The 24,833-nt window shown below is 37.5% G+C and overlaps 1 protein-coding gene across 1 annotated transcript; it reads right to left on the bottom strand.

Annotated features, from left to right (window-relative positions):
• Positions 1–1,429: 1,429 nt before the first annotated feature.
• LOC146456400 (dihydropyrimidinase-like) lies at positions 1,430–24,768 on the bottom strand. The gene is made up of 19 exons (XM_085093156.1): positions 24,662–24,768; positions 19,781–19,875; positions 15,596–15,669; positions 14,502–14,612; positions 13,868–13,945; positions 12,307–12,393; positions 10,921–10,982; positions 9,096–9,176; positions 8,870–8,983; positions 8,237–8,399; positions 7,543–7,612; positions 6,861–6,961; positions 6,162–6,202; positions 5,461–5,544; positions 5,297–5,383; positions 4,994–5,086; positions 4,609–4,695; positions 3,562–3,733; positions 1,430–2,651 (listed from the first exon to the last, which is right to left on the bottom strand). Exons 1-19 carry the CDS (start codon positions 24,674–24,676, stop codon positions 2,563–2,565), a joined length of 1,704 nt encoding a protein of 567 aa, XP_084949282.1. The 5' UTR covers positions 24,677–24,768; the 3' UTR covers positions 1,430–2,562.
• Positions 24,769–24,833: the final 65 nt, after the last annotated feature.

Here is a 24,833-nt window from a genome sequence, read left to right as displayed (position 1 = left end):
TTGTGTCTCGGGAATTATCTTTCAACAAACACGTAAAAAGAACCATTTGATAACGCTTTGTTCGATCACCTTCTTTCTTCTCGATTTTCGCCGCAATTTCCCAATGAAATTAACGCTTTGTTCGATCACCTTCTTTGTTCTCAATTTTCGCCGCAATTTCCCAGTGAATTTAGCCGAAATTTACATTCAATTTGACTTCTCTGCGCCCTGTGGTTTCATGGCCAAAGTTACAAGAAGAAGATAAGTTAGCTATTCTAGAAATAAGCATATTTCATCAGTTTCAGTGAAGAATATAAAGGTTTTTTATATCTAATTATTACAGTGAACGCAATTCTTAATATATGCTAAGTGCGTAGATCTGTTAAATATATGATTTTTATTTCTATTTATTTATTTATTTATTTCTTCACCACGACATACAAACATAGAAAGTTACAATGAATAATAGACTAGGATTGTACATAAGTTTAGAGTAAATAATAATAGTAAAAGAAGAAGTAAGAAGTGAAGAGGAGACCTCAAGAAACCCTCGGGCTTATACTGAGAGGTCTCTTCGGAGATATGTTAGGACTTTAAGACCAGTAAAGACATTGTATTGAGATTTTTTAACATACGGTGGTAAGACTATAAAGACATAATAGAGTCGGACGCTTCATGCAATTAACTGAGGAAATCAAGAAGCTTTCTTTTGAAGGTGGATAGACTAGGGGAAGACGTAGTGGATAATGGTAAAGCATTCCATATTTTTGGCCCTCTATAGAGTATAGTAAATTGCTTGATATTAGTTCGGCAGGTGTGAGGTCGAAAATGAGTTGAGGTTCTAGTATCATAATTGTGAATTTGACCACCAGTCGGAAATAAGTGCGTAGATCTGTTCCTTGAAAAAATCTTGAAATCATGAAAATGAGCTAGAATCCGCAAAAAATAACTACTACTTAAAACGAAAAAAAATATTCGCACCGCATTCTCAAAGATGTATGACTTGAGCGGCCCCCATTACAAAAATCCAGGTCAGGTCAGGACTCCTGATTCATGTTTGTAACTTGCCCGCCTGTGGATGAAATCCTCAAGTGTGACCGTTCAAATGAAACCTACTGAGTAGTACGTTTCTGTGGTGTTGTTTATTTTGCTGTGCAAGGTGATTCTAACTTTTGAACCTGTGTATAAAATCCTTAAATGAACCCTTTCAAATGAAATCTACCAAGCTCTACGAGGTGGTTCTAACTTTTGGGGGCTCCCGTTTGTTATTACTTCAGTCTGTATATTATTTCGCTATTTTGCAAGAGTAATTATTGGATTAAATGTAGTTAAAATCTCCAACTCAGTACAGGAGCAAATGAAGAGTTAACTTCACTTCAAACTAAGAGGACATGCCATTTGACATGCTGAGCATTCAAGGAAATAGTAACTATGAACCAAAAGAGACAAATACAACGATGTTAATTTATTGCACTTGTTTCAAAATAAACATCAACGAATTTTAACAACATTAAAATATGCAAAGGTTAAGTAGAAATGATTTGCACAACACTGACACTCTAGGCATTCTCGAACAGCAAACAAGTGTTCCCAGAAAAACATTCGTGAAGGACAGTAACTCAAGAGAGTCAAAGTTGTAGTAGACCGAGTAATGCAATGAATGCAATACTAACCTGTGGACGAAATACAAAGGAGTAACTGGTCAAACGCAATCTATTGTACGCTGAGCAGTATTTTCTTGTGGTGCTGTTTTTATGTTGTGCAACATGGTTCTAACTTGCGCGCCTGTGGATGAAATCCTAAAGTGTGACCATTCAAATGAAAGCCTAAAAACGGTTGCAAAGGATGTTGTTTAATTCTCTTTAAACTTTGAGTCTGTGGCTGAAATCCTAAAGTGTGACCATTCAAATCAAAGCTACTAAGCAGTACATTCCTGTAGTGCTTTTTAATGCCAAGTGTGACTATTGAGCAGCGGTATTCTCACATACGTGAAGCTGTTTGTTACGCTGTTCGATGATCACGAAATGTTGCTATTTACGTTAGCATCTGAGCGATAACTACTTGTCGTGTTTCTTATCGTGTTGGTTCCTGAACTATGACAGCTATTGCGCAATCAATTCAACCGTTGCTTACAACGCGAACGTGATGTTGTGAGTGACAAGATTAAGACAACACATATTCCTTTAAGCTAGTTACAACCTGAATTTTTTTTTTTACATTAGCACTACTTGGTCAAATACATTGGTCACGAGAATACGGGAAATAATAACGAAAATGAAGATATTCAAACATATTTCCCCAACTAGGACCATAAGAAATACATGGAGACCAGTCAAGTGAATATGCATCTTGAAATTGGGTCAAAAGCTTCTCGTTTCCCAAGGGACAAATAAGATTGGGCAGAGGTCAAAACAACCTCCCGTGTATTTTACTATGAAGACCCTATATACAATACACTAGTGCACTTATGGCACTGTTTATTTGACGAATGTTCCCAGGTATAAAATTTTAGACGAGGTGTAAAATTTGTTCTGCATTATCCTCAGCTTCTGAAGTACTTGCAAACTGTGTTTACTACACTGTTCAGCTGAGGGACAGCGAGGAACCTCCACCAGGCGGCTTACATACACGTGTGGATGATCGGTCAGGAACATCATCGTCATCTTGTTTACCTAAGAAAAGAAGGACGAAAACATTAAGCAAAATTATTACCTTTTCAAGAGTACAATTCATCTAGACTTCACCAACATTGCGGTCAAACTTGAGCTCGTCCATATACAAAACAGAGGTGGCTTACGTTTTGTCAACACAGCAGGGTGCTGACGCGCTGCAGGCAACCGAAACATACAGTATTTAAATTTGTCCTGATCAACGAGTTGTCTGCCAGTTAGCGTATTGCTAAAACGTTTAGACAGGTGCGGAGTTAGGATCATACCGCGTAGTGTATCCTTTTCCTTTTCTTTTCGTTTCTTTCTTTTTTTTTTTTTTTTTTTTTTTTGTTGTTTTTGTTTTTTGTTTGGTTCTTTATTTCTTTTTTCCATTTTTTTTTTTTTTTTTTACCTCAATTGCCATTTTGTTTCAGTGTTAATTTCCCCCGAAAGACAAAAGAAAATTCAACTAACAAAAAAAAAAAGAAACGAAATCCTTACTATTTAAAAAATCTTTTTCAGTTGCTGCGTTCTATTCCAAAGAAAGTTCAAATTCAGTGGGCTCTGCAAATATCAAGTTCCCGCGCGAGTGATTCGGTCCAATCTGCTTCAGTATCATTTAGCTTCACAGTAATATTTACTTTCCGTTCTCATTCTATTCCAGGCCTTAGAATTTCCTTTTAAGTCACAAAATAGTCTGGAATCTTGATTATATGACAGACAACACATTAAACAGCGCAAATACGGGTGACGTGATAGCTGCATTTTATTTCTTCACCAACACCACAAATGAGCAAGACAAAAGAAAAAACCTCCACCACCCTCTGCAACAGAACCCATATCCCCCACAAATGTGAAATCCAGTAGCAGAAGACACTTGTAATCTGCTAACATGACGTCAGAGCCGGTTTCCAGGCACTCTTTCCTCACTCACCAGAGAGCTCAAAACCGGATCTATGAAGGTCCCTGGCGGCACCACTTTTCTTGTTTTCCTGGTTCTTCTGCTTGCGCTGCGCTGGGGACACAACTGGCGGCGGTTCAGAGGATTCGATCTTGATAACAGGTCCATTGTATGGTTCCCTTTTAACTTTGACAAGCTTACGAGTCTGAAATATAAATGACTGTAGTGAGTTTAGTTAGGCTGCGTTTATAAGAATTTCGCTTTCGAAATATTTCTTCTTTTGAGTTCGCTTGTGTGTGGTGTTAGAGGAGTATAAAGAAAAGAATTGAAGCGAGAGGAGCAAATATTTAAATTTTTTATTGTGGGACAATTCAGTAGGGACAGTTTTCTCTCTACAAAGGCGCCTTCACACGCAAAGCTCTGTTGTTGCCAAACGTCGCAAACAGCAAACGAAAGAGATTGGAAAACTATTTTTGCGGTGTTCACATATTTAACAAAACGAATTACTTTGTAAATTTCTGTTTGCCCTGTGAACATCAATCTCCAAAACGAACACGTTTCTCATTAGCCTGTTCCAGGCGTTCACAAAGTGGGAAACGGCACGAAGAAAATTGCGCGCGCAAAATAAACGAGAGGACACCCAAACTTCCCCACCTTCAATCGCATTTTTCTTGGCGCTGCTCCCCACTAACAGGCTAGTTTAAAACATAACAGTTCTTTTAAAGAGTAAACTAACTTCATATAATCAGCTATCGTTCAACTATAGGAATTCCACTTGTCAAATTCCCTCTTGAATAGGCATGCTTGGAACTAGTTCTACGTATCTGCCAAACGGAGTACGGGAGTAGCAAACTACACGGCTTTGAAGACGATAAACTGAGTAAATGACCACGTAAATGTGATAATAAAGCTGTCTCATGCAAGAAATCAGTCAATAAGAAAATTATCGTTGGTTTCTTTGATACATTTATCAAAGTAAAGTTCAGACAAGAGCCCACTGAACTGGAACCAATTATAAACTGCACCGTTTTTGAGACAGAACGCTTTATACCTCGTTTTTATTTTTTAATAGTTTCTCACCTCATCGCGCTTGATGATCCTGCCGTACAAATACGAGGGAAAGGGTGGAGTCGGTATGTACCGACCTGAACCACGAACCACATTGAGCTGTAAAGGAAATCACATGCTGTAGGCCGTACTCAATTAGTCTTATGAGTACAGTCTCATTTGTTGTAACCAATTCTTAGTTCGTAGTTTAAGGAGGCCTTATCTCTTATAAGCTCTCTATAGTTTCTTTTAGGTCCCATCGCCACTTTTCTTTTCCTGTTTTTTTATATTGAATATTTATTTCATTTGTGTAGCAAAATAAAGTAAAAATAAGTACAAAACTAGTAAGTAGTCAATTCATCTTCATCGAAGGTTTCATACTGACTAGAGCTTTTAATAGTAAGACTAATGAACTCACTTCTCCGCCTTCGTAAACTACTTTTCCCCGACAGATTGTGACATCAGCAACTCCATGACATTCCATCCCTTCAAAGATGTTAAAATCTACCGCCTGACAAAAAAGCCACACACAAGATAAGCAAAGCGCCGAGCGCGGCAAAACAGTACATGTACGTGTAGCTGTTTATGCTATTGTTGCTTTTCTTCCATTACTATAGTTGTCGCTTTCAAAGGGCTACCTGCTCCCTCGTGAGACAAAATAATAATAAAAAGATAAATTAACAAAAATACTGATCTACTATTTCATACGGATGACACTGACCTGATGATGTGTTTTGACAGAGATTACCCGAGTGGCTTCAGGATCCCACACCACCACATCAGCATCCGAGCCAGGTGCAATACGGCCCTGGTAAAATAAACCATGTCATTAACATAATCAACTTTCACTAAACAGAGTTTATGGTTTAACAAAAGAAAATATACCTTTCGTGGATAGATGTTAAATACTTTGGCAGCGGTAGCGCTGGTCACCGCAACAAAACGGCAGGGGTCCATCTTCCCTGAAGCCTGCGGATAAAAAGGTAAACTTAATTAAACACAGTAATGAAAACATATCACTCTGGCCAATCATTGCGTAGCAAACAATGAAATCAACCAATCCGGACCCCAAGACGAAAACCTCTGTAAAAAAAAAAAAAACAAACAAACAAAAAAACAAAAAAACAAATACATGCATGGCAATTTCTTGCTGGTTTGCAATCTGCGACTTACATGGCGTACTGGCTGATAAGTGTATGAACACAATACAATACACGCCTGGGCTAGACAACAACCGCGTATCTTCCCAAGAAGAGGTGGTTTTTTCACACGTGCGCAGGAGAAAGACGCCAACGGTAGTTTTAAGCAATTGTCTTATTCAGTTTTCATTGACAAGTGAACCTTCACCTTTCTGGGAAGCGGCCAAGCCATTCAATGTAATGTAATGGGGGAGCAGGGATGGCGCAGTGGTGAGAGCACTCGCCTCCCACCAACGTGGCCCAGGTTTAATTCCCGGACGGCGTTATATGTGGGTTGATTTCGTTGTTGGCTTTCGTCTTTGCTCCAAGAAGGTGGCCAGTTGGGAATGGCAACTGTTCTGTTCTGAGAAATTCAAAGCTCTGTACACAAGCAAAAATTACACTCACCACTCCCTTTTCCCAAATTACGGACATTCTGTCCTCTACGCCTGTTCAAAACATAAGGGGAAAAATATTAGCATCGTGTTAACAAATTGTGCCAAAAGATGAATCAATCTTAAGATAGTTCAACAGAAGTACTACAGTGAGTACATGTACGTATTCGCTTCAACGTCCCGTTCACCGTATTTTGAAGATGGGGTTTTTTTCTGGCAGTATTTATAACAGAACTTTTAAACACCACGCGAATTGACATCTACGGTTTAGACATTGTTTTTTTGTTTCATGCACAATATCCACATTCAACGTTATAAAGCGCATACACTGGGAGTCGATGCGAAGTAACGATATATGTACTTCAAACTTACGTGCGAGCGGCTATTATGTAAAACTATGCATGTAGGTATTAAAAAAAGACAATGTCGATTATTCTTTCTTCAAGGAATAAATCGTTTCCTCAAACTTTTTTTCGAGTTCATATTTGAGAATCCTTGTTTCTCGCTTCTCGATCCTCGCGTCTCGAAACTGGAAAGTCAAGATGTTGGAGACGCGGGAATCGAGTTTCGAGGATTGAGTCGAGACTGTCAACTTACATGTACATTTGAACGGTACTGTAGATATTTAGATCTCCGTTTACATGGATCCTTGTCGATTAAAGAGTTGCTAATGCAAAAGCCTGATTAGTCATTCAACAAGATTCCTAATTACCATTAACTCCATTTGGTATCTTCCTAAAATCGTTTTTCCCAAGTGCCTTTTGATTTGCATTGAAGGTACAATTGTCTGTTCCTGTCAACTGGAGATCGTCACTATAAAAACAACAAAAATTGGATCACATTTCTTTAGCCAAGGTAGCTGGCGGTTTAGTTGGAATTTGGTGGCCGAGGCAGAGCCGCGAAAACGAAGGGCAAAGCCGCGATAAGAATGGGGACGAGGAAGGGCTCCCTCGTACCCATTTTTCTCGCGGCTTCAATTTGGCAGCCCCGCCATGGGCCACCAAATTCCAACTAAACGGCCAACTACGAAGGCTAGCATTTCCTCAGTAGACAGAAATAAATGAATAAATGGAGTAACACAACACAGAGTGCTCGAGGTAAAAAAGAAACGTATGCTGTAAACATCCTTCCTCCTAACTGTGTTATTTACTAGTACAAAGATAATTATTATCACTGATTGCCAGCCATGTATAATGTACATGTACGTAACATTCTTTATGTACCGTAGTTTTGAATTTCAGAGTGCTTCTTTTACTGGAAGGTACAGTAAACACAGTAGACTTTCTTTTAAAAAGTCTGTGACCTCTCCGACTTCATCGCTAATCATTCGTATTTCGCTTCTTTATAAGAAGTCGACTTGTAGCAAGTCTATGAACAATCATAGCGAAACTCACTTAGCAAGAAGATCCATGAGGAATCCAGGGGTGGTTGCATCCGGCCTCAGGGGAGGACCCATAACGTGCCCTGTAAACAACAAAAGGGTTAAAACGTAAGCAACTGAAACCATACTGCATCAATAATTATGTCTTAATTTCACCCAAAATCCACTACCAAGGTGCCATTGTTGAAGGGAATTCTTGAAAGCACATAAAACTGTTTGGTACATAAAGAAGTAAGCCGGGCAACAGGGTCAGTAGCCGTAGTCAGGTAGATCTGCCAAGTCCTACAAAAAAATCAGCTACAAAGCAGAATCACCAACTGCAGCACATTTAAGAAGGATGCTACTTTGTGACTCAAATTATCTTCGTGTTAAATTATATAACCAAAAATCGGCCAAATTTAATATAAAGGATTTCCATATTATTTTACATGTACTTAAAAGAATAAATTATAAGAATCTCCACAGTGGCAACATACATGTAGCAGACCTGAAATAACGTCAAACTGTGCTGTTATGACAATTTCCAAGAACAAGGTGAATTAAATTATTTTATGTACATGCACATCAAGTTCAACGTATGAAGATCGGAGAACAATTGAATCAACAAGTGCTATGTATAATATACATTGTACCACACAAGTAAGCTTGTCTGTACTTTTAATAGCAGTAATACATGGCTGTAGTACTGTACACGTGTGCTTGACTACCTGCTGCATGTCTCCAGCACTTGTGCCAATAACTGGTTCCATCTGTTCCCAAGCTTGCAGCAATAGGTTCACCCACCACAACACAGCCTCGTCGACGAGCATCAGCAATGGCCAGACCAGAACTCTTACTCATCACATGAACAACATAGAGTGGGCAGTTTATCTACAGATTTGAAGATCAAATAATGCCAAACATCAACATATCATAAAATTTCAAATGAACCCTAGGCTTTCTTTCTTTATAATAATATTATTACTTTGTTTAACACACTTATGGAAGGTCGGAAGGAATCTCACATTTCAAAAGCATTCTGCGGTTGGCTTGACAATAATTTAAGCAGTCTTGAAATGCTTGATATGCTGACGATAAGGCCCCAGATAGTAGCATAAAAAGCTTAAAACAGCCTACCCTAGCAGTTCATGGCCTAGTTATAATCAAGCAAGCTGTATCAGAAGTATGTTTTCATTTTAATCTAGGATGTATTGTACTGATTTAAAAATACATGTAGTCTTTTGTATGCAATGCATACAATCATACATGTATATGACATGTGAATACTTCATCATAAGTACCGTATTGAAGTGACAGCTGTACCTGTAGTGTGTACTTCATGTTTGCCGGATTCAACCCACCTGATTGGCTATCATGATGGCTCTCACAACAGCCTCTGTTTCTACTTCTTCAGTACGGCACATCTCATGACCCTCAGGGCCAGTTATTCCAAGGGCAATCATCTTCTTTGAATTCTACAGAGGAACAAAGGCCACTGATATTAATGCCTGAAGGAAATTAATCAAACGGCAATAAAAATAACAAAAAATTCCTGTATGCCAGTCAGTCACATGGTACATACAGTACCTCTGCAATGAGAACTCCATTTTCGGCATGAACTTGAGCAATGCCTCCAATCTCCTTAACTTTTTTGTAACAATGGAACATCTGTCGTAGAAAAGGATTAAACAATATTAGTTTATACCACACAAGTGAATAGTGCTTTTTGTGCACGCTGATTGGCTAGCTCGGAGGTGATTAGCCAAGTACTATTCACCTCCCAGCATCCAAAGAGAAACAAGATGGCTTCCCGTTTTGTTAGATAAAAGAGACGGCTATTACAAAAAAATACAAAAATGGCAACAAATTTTGGTTTGACGGCATTACACGGTAAGTTATTTAACCTTTCAAACCTCATATTCTAAGGCGAAAAATAAAAATACACTGCATTGTTGACAACATCGTTTAAACTGTTGAGCACTACAATGTAAACAATGAAACATCTAATGTTTTGCAGTATGGTTTCAACAACAGGACAAATTTCACACAACAATCGAAGAAAAGACACGTAGCAACTTAAAACAAGTGCCTCCAGAAGTTTTATTTGTCTGCAAGAAAGCGAGATGGAACCGCTTACCACGCGGCACGAGAGAGAAAATTTCCCACCATTTCTCAGTATATTGTCAAAAATTATGTAAGTTTTGGTCCACTTCTTATTCAGCTTGTGTGGTATATACTAAAACAATTATTCACCTCAGTGTCGGTGTTTGTGGCAGGGTAAATATCCATCACTATTCACCTCCACTTTGGTGAATAACTGTTAAATGTTATCACAGTCAACTCTTGTTATAGCACACACCCTCAGGACCAGCATTTGGTGTCCATTTATAATAGCAAGAGTCCGTAATAGCAGGGTCTTTTCTGTCTTCAGTTAGAAATACATTATATGATGAAATTGACCCAATTGTAAGTTATTCATGTTACGAGCCAAAAAAACGGAATTTCAATTGCAAAGTCTACAAGAAGATGCAGGTCTCTCAAGAACATTGAAATGACACAACCAACTAAACTAGCATGAAAGTTATATAAATACACTTGTACAGTACAAGTGTTTTGAAGATTGGAACAGACACATTGAATGCCCTTCAACATACAAGTCATATGTAACAAATTATATTCTTCTGTTTCTCATCATTAACTCTGTCCACAAAAGTGACAAATACAGGAGTATAAAATAATATGTCATTCAATATGTCGAAGGTGAGTGTGGGGAAGGTGCCTGCAAGGTCTGTGGGGGAGCAGCAAGCAAATACTTACCAATACTTTCATGTACCTAGAGGAAGGGGAGGGACAGGAGCAAAGCTTTTTTCTACAACTGTACATGCAGGACAATGTGAGCAAAATAGTTGACATCAACAAGAGAGCTGTAAATTTACTGAAACCCTGCAAAACCCTTGGCCCGCCCCGCGTAAATTAAAGGGGAAGACAGCTGGCCAGCATTGTGTCGAGTTCAACCTCACCTAAACTACACTATTTTAGCCCCATTAAAACAATAAAAAATATTAGTTTGGGACCACATGAAGCGTCCGTAATTCCATAATAGTGGGAGTCCATAATAGCAAGAGTTGTTTCCATACATGTACACTTCTTTGTAGGTTTGGCTGGGGATTTAACTCCTGTCCTTAATAGCAAGGTGTCTGCAAGGCGAGAGTTGACTGTAACATTTTACTTTGTACTTGCAAGTGACCACAAAGTGAGATATATAATTAACAAAAAAATACAATATATTACTCATCATTTCCTCTAAATCACAACTGACATGTATGTGTATACCCGTATGCTACAGAAACTTGCAGACATGAATGAAATAAAAGCGGTACAACGTACATGTGCATATCATTATTTTACATACCTCTTCATCAGTCAGCATCATGACATCTTTATATGCCATGAATGTTTTGAAGGAATTGATACCTACAGCATACAGGCAAAAACAACTGTAAGTTATAACTTTAGAGCAGGGTTGTCCTTAGTATCAAAATAACGATTCATTGTAATTATTATGGTAACCAGCTTCAAGCTAAAAAAAGTCAAAATGGTCAACCAGCACACAATACATGTAGGCACTTTTGTTATAGAGTCTACTTCTTCAAAGCTAACATGTATAAGCAGGGTTCTCATTAGAAGGCGGGAGCCGGGTACCAGTACCAGGATACACAAGAGTCAGTACCTGCCTACTTTCAAACTGAACATAAAGAAATTCACTTCAAGTGTAATTTTCTGCCCAGCTATTCTCCTATAGGTGCCCCCCTACTTCAAAACTTATTGAAACCCCTGGTACAAGTAAGGCTCCTTCACGTTTGAGAGACAAAATTCAGCAGGTCAAAGACAAGGAACAAAGGAAAATGATCTCTGTCAGCCCCTACTGGGATGTGTAGAGGCACAGCAGTGTAGTGGTTAGCATAGTAGGATCAGTGGTGCAAGGCTAGGTTGGTTTCTGCATTAGTGTTATGCTTCCCTTAGACCAGAAACTTTGCTCCACGTTCTCTCGCATTGCCAGTGGGTACTGGCAACATACTTCTGGGCCGAGTTGTTCAAAAGCTGATTAATGCTAATCATGATGTCAAGCTAAAGGTAAAGAGAAGTCTAAGTCAATATTGAAGGACAAAAATGTTTTGGAAGAATTTTCTATTGATTAGGTATTAAACTCGAATCAAAGTTCACGTTAATCCAGGATTAGCTTAATCAGGCTTCGAACAACTGGGCCCTGGGGGTAACCCTGTGATGGACTAGCATCCCATCAAGGATGGAGAACATGTAGCACACTCCTTGTTGCTTCATGCTACAGAAACTGGGTTACCTGCTCTGACAATGTGGGCCACTTAGGCTCAAGTGCAACTTTACATTTTGCATGTACCTTACTACTTGGAGTCAAGCCCCTGACCTTCCATAGATACATGTAGGTTAGATGCTTTACATGGAATACTAACCACTGAGCTACTGTATGTACACCTGGGAAGTCATAAAGGGTACAAAATAGCTCATATTGTACACCACACATGCAAATTCTACATCCAAACATTTGCCATAAGTACACAATGTTCAAAGCGCTGTCAAAGCGACCTTCATGTGCATGTCTGAGCTCTCTACTAGACAAAAATAAAATCCCCTTCCAACATCTTTTTAGAAATTATGTACACTTTTCAGTACATGTACCTGGTTCAAAGCCTGATGTTTGCATACCCCAGAACTTATGACAGCATGAACAAGGTACAACTCACTTGTATTAAAATCTTACCTTTTTCTTTAATGCACACCTCCATTTCCTCTCCAACCTCATCACTCCACCATGTAACAGCCATGTGGAAGGCATAATCACAGCAAACTGCAATCAATAACAAACTTTTATTGAATATCAGGTACATGTACATGTCATGTACCCTGTTTAGGATGATAATTATCAAGTACCACGCAGGAGAGCTAGACAAACTAACGGAACAATCTAATTAACCTTCTGTCAATCAATATGCACTTACCGTACATTGTACAGGGCTTCTGATAATTCGCGGGAAAAAAAGTCAAATTTCGCGGGATTTTTGGAGACAAATTCGCAGAGAAAACGGCCGATTTCGCGGGAATTTCGCCGGAATTTTCGGGGCAAATTTTGCCAAAAAACAAAGAAGAAAGCCAAGAAGAAAGATTCCAGAAAAAAAGATATATTGGAAGGATGTCAAACTCAGGGAAAGAAAGAAAACACAAAAGGTCATCCAACACAGTTCTCAAGGCAATTGAACTTGCTTTGAGCTACAAGAAAAATATATAAAGCTTTACCAAAACGCCCGGCCGGTTAACCTCCTTTTTCAGCTGCAATTTAGAGCCGAACACAGCAACGCAATAAATTTCTTTTCTCTCCTTGGTCTCTTGTTTGCTTTGCAGTTTACAAGGCAAGAATGTCGGTGAGCGAAGGTTCAAATCCATTTGTGAAGTCAAAACATTGTTGTGTCTTCGATCGTGGCCTGCACGTACGATAAAACTTTGTAATTGTAATTGTAATTATTGTAATTTAACAGGGAAGAGCCACCCAGTGGATCTGTTAATAAACCATTATTATTATTATTATTATTATTATTATTATTAAAACATGTGCCTGCATTACTACAGACAGCAGTTTCCTTTCCTACTCCGTAAAGTGTCACCGAAAAGTCTTCTCATTTCTTGTGCCCAGTTTTTCGCAACATTAATCTTAGAACGCCTGGTAGTTATGGTACGTTATGTTTACTGGTGGCTGTGACGAACTTTCAAGTTAAATTTGCATTTATTTAAATGGAAAGTAAACAGCCCCAGTAGCCGAGATAAGTTTCAAATATGTTGTACCGACATGTATTTGGTAGGATTTTCAACGAATTTCGCGGTATTACGCGTTTTTTTGTGAATTTCGCAGGATTCCGCGGATATACCTGAATTTCGTGGCTCCGCGACCACGCAAAATATCAGAAGCCCTGATCGTATGCTATAATGGTAATTGGCTAGAATGAGTGGATACTGCCAATGATAACATTACAATCTTGTCCAGAAAATGATCTACAATAATTATTGTAATGTTGAATAATGAACCCCTACATTGTACATGTGTAGACCAGCAAAGGTCTCAGATCTTGGATTGCTAAATACTGAATACAATGCAATGTAACTTACAATAATAATTTTGGGCACTGGTTTGTTGGCTTGCATGGATGTGAGCCTACAACATCCTGTGTTACAGGTTTAGTTACCAATTTTGAGCTCTCCAAACTCTGGATGCAACAGAGAAGCAATAACTGACAAAGAGTTGCAAGTATTGCATGCATTATCAACAATACCTTTCTCATCTGCCCATTTCCTCCATATTTCATAAGCCTCTAACAGTGATTCACCCTTTTTTGGGATCACAAAGTCAACTGCATTGAAATAAAAAAACATGAGATCAAGAACTGTTGTTACAAGTTGTCATTACAAGTTTCCCATGTCACATGACTTGTACCTACATGTGTTCATCTACTGAATAACTTCAGTAGCAGATCCAGACCTTCAGGTACAATGTACAGGCTGGTGTAGGTGGGGAGCCTGCTGTTTAACACTTGACTTACCTCTCTTTGCGAAACAAAATACCTTGGTGCCTCAGCCCTACAAACCTAGCTTTTGGTCTAAAAAACAAGGTGGGACCCCCAAGGCCACTCACCTAGAACTTTCTGTCAATGAATATGATCATATGCTATGGAATGATTATTTTAGCTTAGAGATTGGTAGCTTAAGACTGAGAAAAAATTCAAAAACTGATGTATTAATAATCAATTCAACCATGCCAGCAGTGCTACTCCCACAGCTGTACCTATTACATGTATGTACACTGTAGTGTAGAAACCTTATTAAAATATTACTGTAAGGTCCTGCCTTGTGGACCACCTATCTGCCACACCAGTGAATATTACGGTGGGTGAAACACATTTTACTCACTGATCATAGTAGTGCCTCCAGCCAGTGCTGCTCTTGTTCCAGAATAAAAGTCATCAATGGCAACTGTTCCCATGAACGGCAGCTGCATGTGTGTGTGAGTGTCAATGCCGCCTGCCAATACAGAGTCAAAAATTGCATGTGCATGCAGGGCAAAAAACTTTTTTTTATTCCACTTATCCATTGGACGAGTAAGGTTCAGATTCAGGTTGTTCGAAAGTTAAATTCACTAGTCCGAAAAAATTAGTAAAGTGAATAACAAAATATCATAAAAAAACGTAGAAATTGTATAATCTGTTTTGTACAAAATCTCGAGTATTTATTTTAACAGTTATTTCAACTTATGTTGTTCTTTGCACTATTTAATTTATAACACCATTTCATACAGGCACATCGGGGATCACTCACATTTTTTATACACGACTTGAGAAAATGCAGCACATCTTAAAACTGCGATCTAAGATGAAATATATAACATTCTTCATATTTTTTCACTTTTTCACTCTTAGGATGTTCCTCTTTGCTGGTGTCAGGTTTTCTTTTACTACCATTTTTCCATAGGTCAAGCAGATTAGCCGACATCTTGTACACTGACAGTGAAAACGTAGCATGTGATCTGATGTTATTTCGCGCGTTTTTTAAGTGGGTCATGTGACATTGCCAAAACGGTAATCGCCTCGTTCAAGTATTAATGAAGCCTTGTCTCAAATGAGGTTGTCATTTCCATATAGGGTATGTGGATCCCAGTCCTCATCGAAACAACAGAACCAGATATTCTCGGAAAACAGAAGGGAAAAAGGATAAGTTGCCATGAAAAGAAACCAAAATTTGCGAAACTCAGGCTAGTCTACAAAGTCCAAAATGCTTGGGAACTCAGACCTCCGTAGAAAAGAACATCTTTTTTTTAGGCAAACTCTACTCGTCCCATAGGACAAGTGCTTTTGAAAATCCACTCATACAAGATACGAGAGTACTCATCTAGGACGGATGGATGAGCGGAAGTTTTTTGCCTTGGCATGTAGACTGACTTACATGTAAAACATTCAACACAACAGTTATCACGTAAAAACCAGTGGCATGGAAGTTTAATTGATTACCTGGAATGACTAGCTTTTTGTCAGCATTAATTACTTTTGCACCTCCAGGAACAACCAGATTTTTACCAACATCTCTGAAAAGAATGAAAGGAAGTATTATTTAAAGTTAAATCATAAGATACTACAGTACCGCAAGTTCACAGTCAAAAGGTACTACAAAACTGTTTGTTAAATTTTATTACAGTGAGACGAGCCTTACCGTGGCAACCCAACAAACTTTTTTTTATAAGTTAGCCAATCAGGATACACGAATTTGATTAAGGGTCACACCTCCTTGCAAAGTCCAACAGGCAAGTGACGCAACAATGAATTATTGAAAACATGTCGTTTTGTATTTTATGAACAAGGAGGGAGATGTCCTGATTAGCTAACTTGTAAAAGTAGGTTGTTGGGTGAACATGGTAAGGCGTGTCGCACTGTAAATTATAAAAACTATAATGTAATTTAATTACAGTTACATGCAGCTATACAGTAATTATGATTTCAAAATCCTGCAACAGTTTTGTTACATGTAAATTAATGAATCATTCATTCACTCATTCATTCTTGAAATCATTCAATTTTGCATGGCTTACCTCAGTAAGAACTTAATATAAAGCTGCAAAATGTTCAGAATGCAACAGTGTGGGTAATAGCTTGTTTGTGACATAAGTCTGATCACATTAATAATACTCTCAGAGAGCTGCATTTGGTGCAACAAAGAATAGCTTTTAAGATTAATCTTATATATCCTTTAAGGTACGAAATAATCTGGCTCCTGGATATTTACAGGAACTGTAATAATAATAATAATAATAATAATAATAATAATAATAATAATTATAATAATAATAATAATAGTTTATTGATATCCCTCTCGCAGCCTAAAAGGCTGAATTACAAGGATGGTCAGTGACAATAGTACAAGACACTATGGTATAAAGACAGAAAAATAATTACAGTGCAGCTCAGAAATAAGCGAACCAAAATGTGCGTGTAAAACGCGTATATTACGCGTATGCGTATGTACGCATACGCGTATTGACATATACGCATACGCGTATCTACTTATACGTGTATGTCTCATTAGTATGTATGAGCTAGCCTATTGTTTCTTCTATTGTGGAAAGGTCATTGTTGATTTCAATGGGCATTTCAAAAAACACTGAAAAAATGGTGGTCAAGCTGCATGTTTGTCGATCGTCTTGTGCTCGTTCCGGCTGTTTGTTGTTGACCGCTGTCGATCGAGCATAATTGATATCAAGTCTATGAGTATCAATTTTTGCCCAAATTCCTCATTAAATAAAAACATGTTGCCAAAATGATAAGCCTCGTGTTGAGAGGGAACCACTTGATATTTTTATTGTCTTTTTCTTTGAGCTGCTATTCAGCTTACGCTCGCGGCGGCATATTTTTTATAAATGTTCACTTGCCAAAAATAACGCATAATGTTCGGCGCGTAATGTTTACAAATTTGTGATCGGCGCATCATAGAAACTTTAAAGAAAACTCTTGGCTTTGAAGAGAGAGCACTTTACCGTTTCAATCAGCGAATTCTGCTGACGAGAAACGGAGATATCGTTTTTTCAGTCCTTGCCGCAACGCTACAAAGACAAATAACATTTCACAATGGACTAACGACGGCGCGTGCCGAACCAAAACTTTTCCTTGCAGAAAAATTAAATAAATGTGATCGGCGCGTCACAGGAAGTTTCAGGAAAATTATTGCCAATGAAGGGAGAGCATTTTACCGTTTGAATCAGCAAATTCTGCCAAAGAGACCTGGAGATAACGTTTTTTTCAGTCCTTGCCGTGACGCTACAAAGACATGTCTTTGTAGCCTCACGGCAAGGACTGAAAAAAAAACGATATCTGCGGGTCTCTTTGGCAGAATTCGCTGAATTAAATGGTAAAATGCTCTCCATTCATAGACAAGATTTTCTTTCAAAGTTTCTGTGATGCGTCAATCACATTTATTTGATTCTTCTGCAAGGAAAAGTTTTGGTTTTTCAGCGCGCTTCGGCGTGAGTCCATTGTGAAAGGGTGTTACAAAAACGAAGACCCTCAAAAATGAAGACCTAAGACCTAAGACCCGGTCTTTGTTTTCGTACTACGAAAACTAAGACCCTGTAAAACAGAAAACTGTAGAAATTACAAGTTCAACACAACCTTATTGAGGGTTTAACATATTCCGATCGCTCTATCGTCGGCATTTCTGTTCCAAACTTGAACTCGTTGCATAGAAAAACAAATCCAAGAGCCGAAACCAGTAATGACTGAAGAAAGACCAAGAAACACCACGCGCGAAGTGTCAGTCCAACAACAATTACTAGTGCGCAGTGTACGTCTACAATCGTACTTTCAATGGTTTTTCTGCTTTTAATAAAGGGTCTTTGTTTTCGTAGTACGAAAACGAGGACCCTACATCAGCAAAAAGACCTGTTGACTTTTTATCGAGAATTTTCCTGCAAACAAGCCTTATAGACTGTTAGAATCTATTTTAGCTACAGCATACATAGACATAAATTATTTATTGACAGAACCCCAGGGTCATTTCCTGTACAGAACGCGTTCTTTTGAAACGCGTTGAAGAGCTAAAAATTATTTTCTTACCGAATACATTTTAGTAACAGAAAAATTAATCGACTGGTTGTCGAATTATCGTTTGTAAAGTGATAAGTTTTGAAATACGACAGCCGCCTTTTTTGACCTTCGAGCTTCTTCTGCCAGTAGCGGCAAAGCGAACGCAAAGTTTGTTGTTAACGCTCGTCCAGCAAGTTATATTAATTCGATAAACTATTTTTCTTTTCTTGAAGAATCAAATTGACAAAAAAAGAGCATGTCGGTAATAAGGTTCTTTATCGTTGAGTTTCCGAAACAAGCAAGCTTCAAAATACGACACCTTGTATTCGAGTTTGTCAGAGTGAGGTTCTAAATGTGTTCTATTAAGGATGGTGCCCACTATTGTTACTGCGCATACGTTCTGCGCATCTCGAGATACTCGGGTTTCCTATGGGTGGTGCCTACTAATACAGGGATAATTTTGCACGGTTTCAAACTATACGGAGAAAGCAGAACTTAGCAAGTGCTTTTGGTATCTCAAAATGAAATTGGGGGTAGCCATGCATTTTTCAGAGATAATTAAGCTTCAATTTAGGGAAAAAAATCCCATACATTCCTTTATATTTTGGCACTTTTTAGATGTATTATGGCTTAATTATCTCTGAAAAATGCGTGGTTACCCCCAATTTTCTTTTTGGATTCCAAGAGGCCTTGCTAAGATCTGCTTTTCCCGCATAGTCATAAGCTGCACAAAAATACTTCGGTATTAGTAGGCACCGTCCTTAAAGTCCTGTTGATCATCATTATTCGAATTTCGTGCTGCGGGCTGTCGCTTTTACTTTACCGTTTCTTTTGTTGTGCAAGACAATGCCACATAAAGCAAAGGTATGGCAATGAATAACAAAGGCAGGACATAGGTGTATGACAACATACGCATACGCGTATTACTTGCGTATGGTAGGCGTATGCGATGTTCGCTTATTTCTGAGCTGCACTGTATATAAATATGATTAGAAGCACTAAATAACAGAGAAAACATAACAGAGAAAAGGATATTATGCTGTTAAAAGGAGAAAAGGATATTAGGATGTTATGCGGTCATCAACCGGCAAGGTGTCTTCGTTGGTCCTCGGACAAAATGATGGTTCAATATTGCACCCTATAATCTAAAGACATACAAACTCACAGCTTTTTCAGTCATAGCCCCAGATTCTGGAGCAAACTGCCGATGGAAATTAGACCTCTAAATGAAATAAACATGTTTAAATCGAAGCTGAAAACATAATTATCTTTTAAAGCAAGCCTATAATTAATCAACAATAGTAGTTTCTCTTTAGATACATACTGTAATATGAGGTTCATCATCTATTGTTTATTCAGTTGGCTTTAGTTAGTGTTTGATTTATTTGATTAGTATTGATTAGTTTTTAATTTTGTAAATAAACACTACACAGAAGATGTTTTGCTAATGTAAAGTGCTTAAAAACAGCCATGTACATGTATAAGCACTATATAAATATTACAAATTATATTATTATATTACTCCATTATATATTATTCAGCGTACACTACATTGAAGTGCACGTAAATGTACATGTATGTTTCTGGGCCTTAAATGACATATTACACTCAGTAGATTCTTACTTAATCAGTCCACTCTCAATAAAAACATCAGCTTCAACCATCTCATCATCATTCACAACAATGCCACCCTTTATCAGAATGCGATCTTTCTGAGCCTGTTGAAAGAAGAGAAATTAAGTGTTATTGATACATGTAGATGCACATTTGGTCCATAGCACATGCAGGGGTTTCATTAATTGCCAGGCACAGGGCAATTTGACTGTCTGTGAACACAACTTTGCACCACTGCTTTTAATATCTCAACCAACTTTTTTCAAGACAAAGACCATAATATTATTCAAGTTACAATGTACATGTAACTACAGCTGTAACCTGCCCAGGTACACTAAACTCCTGCCCACCTGTGTAAAATCTTGATGAAACACCTAACAATGTACATTTAAGCACTGTATTAATTCGACAAAGTTGTATTATATCAATTTGGAGTCCTAACCCACATACAGCTGTTTGGATTACATAAAAAGATAATATTCAAATACACGTACGTGTAGAATGTGGTAATATACAGTAATAAATCCTGTATTGAGTTCTCACGTTTACATGTATGTAGTAACTGCTTTATTCACATGGTTTATGCTCAAGTGCAGTTCAAAATAAAATCACATTATAGAGCCGTACATTATTTATACAATCATGTACTTGCTGTATACAGGGGTTGTAATATTTTTACATTATATTCTAGATAGCAGATATAATGTGCATATGTACATTGTAGCTGCTGTAGCAAGCATTATCACAGAACATTCAGTATAAACAATAAATATTTATTGCATTCACCACTAAAGAGTCAAATTTTGAGTTGTACAATGTGCCTGGACAAACTTTAGATTCACGGGATAAAATTGACAAGTCTACATAACAATTCAAACAGTCATTCAAAAGCACAGATTACCTGGCCAGGGCACAGATGATGTCAGTCTATAAATTTTGCAGTAAAAGCAATATTCTCTCAGATAACTTTTGAATATGTATATGACAATTTGATCATACAGGTGTATGAAAGCTGTCGCTCAGTGTTAAAAAAAATTATGTTAGAGAAATTGTTTAATGTATCTGTTGCGTTTTTTTTTATTTATTTATTTATTTATTTTTAAAACAGTTTGATTTTTATTTCCCTGTGTCTCAGGTAATGGTAATGAATACTGCACAAAGGAAAATAAAAACTAAACTGACCAGTCTGAAAATTTAAAAAACAAAAAAATATATATTTAAAAACACAACATATCCATCACATGATAAACCTTAACTTCCAAGTAGTGTAATCAATATCCTTGTAAAAAAAATTGGTGTAATCCTAGTAACTTGCAAGACATGTATTGGTACAACCTTCACAACTTGCACAGTAATATCAAGTGATACATCATTATTTCCTGTAACTTTATTATGGTGCCACTGTTTAAAGTACAATATCATAAATGATGTATGCCACTTGTCTCCCCAAATGTCTTTGAAGAAAAGTGACATTTTTGCTCTTAATAAATTAGAAAAAAATATTATTTACTAGGTTAAAAATCCATTGCAAGTTTAAAAGACTGTGTCAACATTAAATTCAACAGCAAAATATAAGACATGTAACTTCAAGATACCCTTATTAATTTTAGCATTTACATGTAGCCTCTGCAGTTCATAAGAACTGTTGTTACACTCTACATATACAGTACAGTTGACTCTCGACAACTTGAACCCTTGCTAACTCAAACCTTGCGCTAACTCGAACCAAAATCGATTTCAGGTGGATTTCCATCATACATTTACTGCAATTTTACCCTCGGTAACTTGAACCCTTGATAACTCAAACCTCCCACTAAATCAAAGTAATTTTCATTTCCCTTCAGGTCATTCTTTTATACAATTTTACCCTCAATAACTTGAACCATGTTTGTCTCTGAAACCTGTAAAGTTCGTGGTACCTAGTCTTCTCCTGCTGCTTTGCTTTGTTTTGTTTCAAGTTACATTATGTTCTGATTAATAATTTAGAAAAACAGTATTGTTCCATTTTCACCTGACATCTCTATACTAACATTTGATTAAAATGAACACTGTATGAATAGAAATACACAGTAGACACCATTTTTTCCGGTTTATTTTTTTCCGGTTATTATTTCCGGTTATTTGTGGTCAACTCCTGATAACTCAAACTCCTGACAACTCGAGTCTTTTCCTATTTCCATTGAAGGTTCGGGAGTTGGCTGTATTATAATATAATCATTTATAAAAGGTTTTCAATAATTATATGGCAACAGAAGAAAAAATATGAAGTCATCTTCACGTATAAGCTGTTTTTTTTTGTCTTATTCGCAACTTTCAGTCACAAGTTTTTATTCCCTGCCATCTTTACTAATGGTTTCTGGTCATAATAGTACATGTACTGTATGAATGAAAGGCCTGGTTCTAAGCTGTTCTAAGATACATACAGGTGCCATTTTAACCTCAGTCAACCATAAAAACCAAGAAAAAGTCCACTAAAGATAAAGGTTTTTTATTTTGACAGCTTAAAGGTCTATGATAACTTTTTTGTGATTCTATAAGTTTCAAAAGTTTTTTAAAGTGAATAACTGGGGTATGTGTAAACTGGTCAGTGCTGTCTTTGTTTTCTGTTGAATGCCCGACATCTGGAAAACCAATTTATTTGTCTAATGATTCCTGAAACTTTTTATTACACGGAATGCCCGCAGGGCATGACGTGTCTAGGTTTCGGTCGGGTATCTTTTTTTTCTTCGTCATAGTCACAAATCGCCACATTAATTTATGCATTAATGTATGTCCTCCCCTGGTAGGGATGTATTGTTCTGATTGTCTTCAACAAAAGCAGCCCAATCAAAATCTGTTATACTGGCACATATCACGAGAGAGGAGACCCACTCATCCCTTCCTGTGTGACGTCAAATCATTATTTGATTTATTCATTAAACCTTGATTAAATTCTACTCTCTCCCAGAAGGGATTTATTGTTCTGATTGTCTTGAACAAAAACAGCCCAATCAAAATCTATTATCGGCGCGTATATCACGAGGGAGGGGACCCACTTATCTCTACCTGTGTGACGTCAAAGCAAGTCATCATTTCGATTTTCAATGGCGGCCACATGTATGAATTTAAGACTTTGATCTGCCGTTTTCAGAGAGAAAACAAACCTTTTTCAAGCAGTAAATCGAAATAATAACTTCTAGGTAGTACTCGACAGTTGAAACGGTGGAAATTGGGAGAGTTCACAGCAAAGAAACTCCGCTTTAAAAAACAGATCGAATGATCAACGTGAAGGATTAGAGCTAGAGGAGGCCAGACCAGTTCAGCGGGGTCATGACGTTATTGCATAGTTATTTCTGGTATGATTCCTAGTAACACAACGATAAGTATCACGCAATATATCTGAATAAAACCATTCAGACAATTATTTCAATTGCCAAGGGAGGATAGTTTTTAAATATCTGCAAAACATACAATGGGGAATAATTGGGGTTACATTAAGCATTCCGTGTAATGCCATTAGAGGGGCATCTTGTTGTTTTTTGATTTAGTAAACTCACATACTCATAAAAAACGCATATCTTCAATGGACTTTAATTATTTTTTAACGTTTGACTGTGGTCAAGGTGCCTTTACATTGTGGATCAAGGGGGATAAACGTAATTTGAAAATCTTTTTCTTTTAAGAATGATAAAATTGTTCAATCTGACAGTCTCATATAATTATACAATAACGACATCCTGCCAATTCTAATCATCAAGTGTACATCATTGTCTGATAGCTTGGATTCAATATTTTTAATCACTTTCGCCTTGAGAAGTACCACAAAATCCTTCTTGTGTCTGAAATCCATTTTTGGATTTCCCACAAAAAACTAAAATCCAAGAACAGGTCACCAAATCTGGATTTGGTGACCTTATTTCAATCACCTGTCCTCTTGACAATATATACACAATATCAATATTCTGTGGGGAAAATTACTTCAAAGGTTAACTTTACTCTAGAGAGCAAAAGTGTTCAATGACATGAATCAAAGCAAAGAAAAGAACACCACATAAGTGTAAACGGTATAGCATGCACTCGAGTATTTGTTGAACTAATTAACGTGTCAAAAGAAAATACAACATAAAGAAAAGGCGCCAGTTGTGAGGTTCACAGTGCTTTATATTTGGTAAATATATTCCGCAAGGTTACAGAAATTTCGAAACTTTCCAAAACTTTCGTCGCTATTATCAATGGCATAACTCCCCATAAGCTTATGCTTACTATACCGCAGAAGTTAGATTGCAGATTTATCTAAATATATCAAAATTATCAACACTGCAAAGCTAACCATCAAAGTTTAAAAGACGACGCTTTTATCTTAACTGAACTGAACAATAAACAGGGTTTTCTAAATAATTAATTAGTAGCAGCGTCTGAATGTGGAGTCCACAAAAGCTAAAAAAAATCCTCAAGTGGCAAAGAAAGTAACCTATCACAAAACAAGGATAATTTGTGCAGTATGTATAACGATTGAGCTTACCTTGGATAAATGAAAAACTTGTTTTGGGACAATATTTTCGCACGTAGCTGCACAGACGGTTATAGTCATTGTTTACAATAGGGCCATTCAAAGTTTATTGTGGAAGAGATGACAAGCTATTTTTACCTCATCTTATTTTGAAATCGCGCACTAAAAATCAATTTGTGGTATCAAGGTTCACGAAGCGAAACTTGCAAATCGAAGCCGCAATTCTACTTGGTACTAGATTGATTTGTAAGGGTCAAAGATTCTATCAATCTGTTGCTTGCAAACTAGGACAAACACCTTCGACTCAGCAGTGAACAGGAATTCATTGCCTGATTTCATCACACTTAATTGTTGGCTGTGTTATCTAGTAAGCTATAACGTGGCACTGAACGTTCGCTTACCATTGCAGAAGCCATTTTCTAGGAGATCCAGTGCAAAATATCCTAACTATAACAGTGAAGACGTGGAACAGAAAAGCGCGCGGCGTTGTGAAAATTCTTCTGAGCGTGCAGCATTGTGGGACGGTATCCAGGGGTGAGCATTTCCGTCACACAATATATTGCGCCTATTAAC

The sequence above is a fragment of the Pavona decussata genome, unplaced genomic scaffold (assembly GCF_977016875.1).
Source record: "Pavona decussata unplaced genomic scaffold, jaPavDecu1.1 SCAFFOLD_254, whole genome shotgun sequence".
Classification (NCBI taxonomy): Eukaryota; Metazoa; Cnidaria; class Anthozoa; order Scleractinia; family Agariciidae; genus Pavona; species Pavona decussata.
The sequence above is the reverse complement of the archived record's forward strand: the minus strand, read 5'-3'. Positions and strand labels throughout refer to the sequence as shown.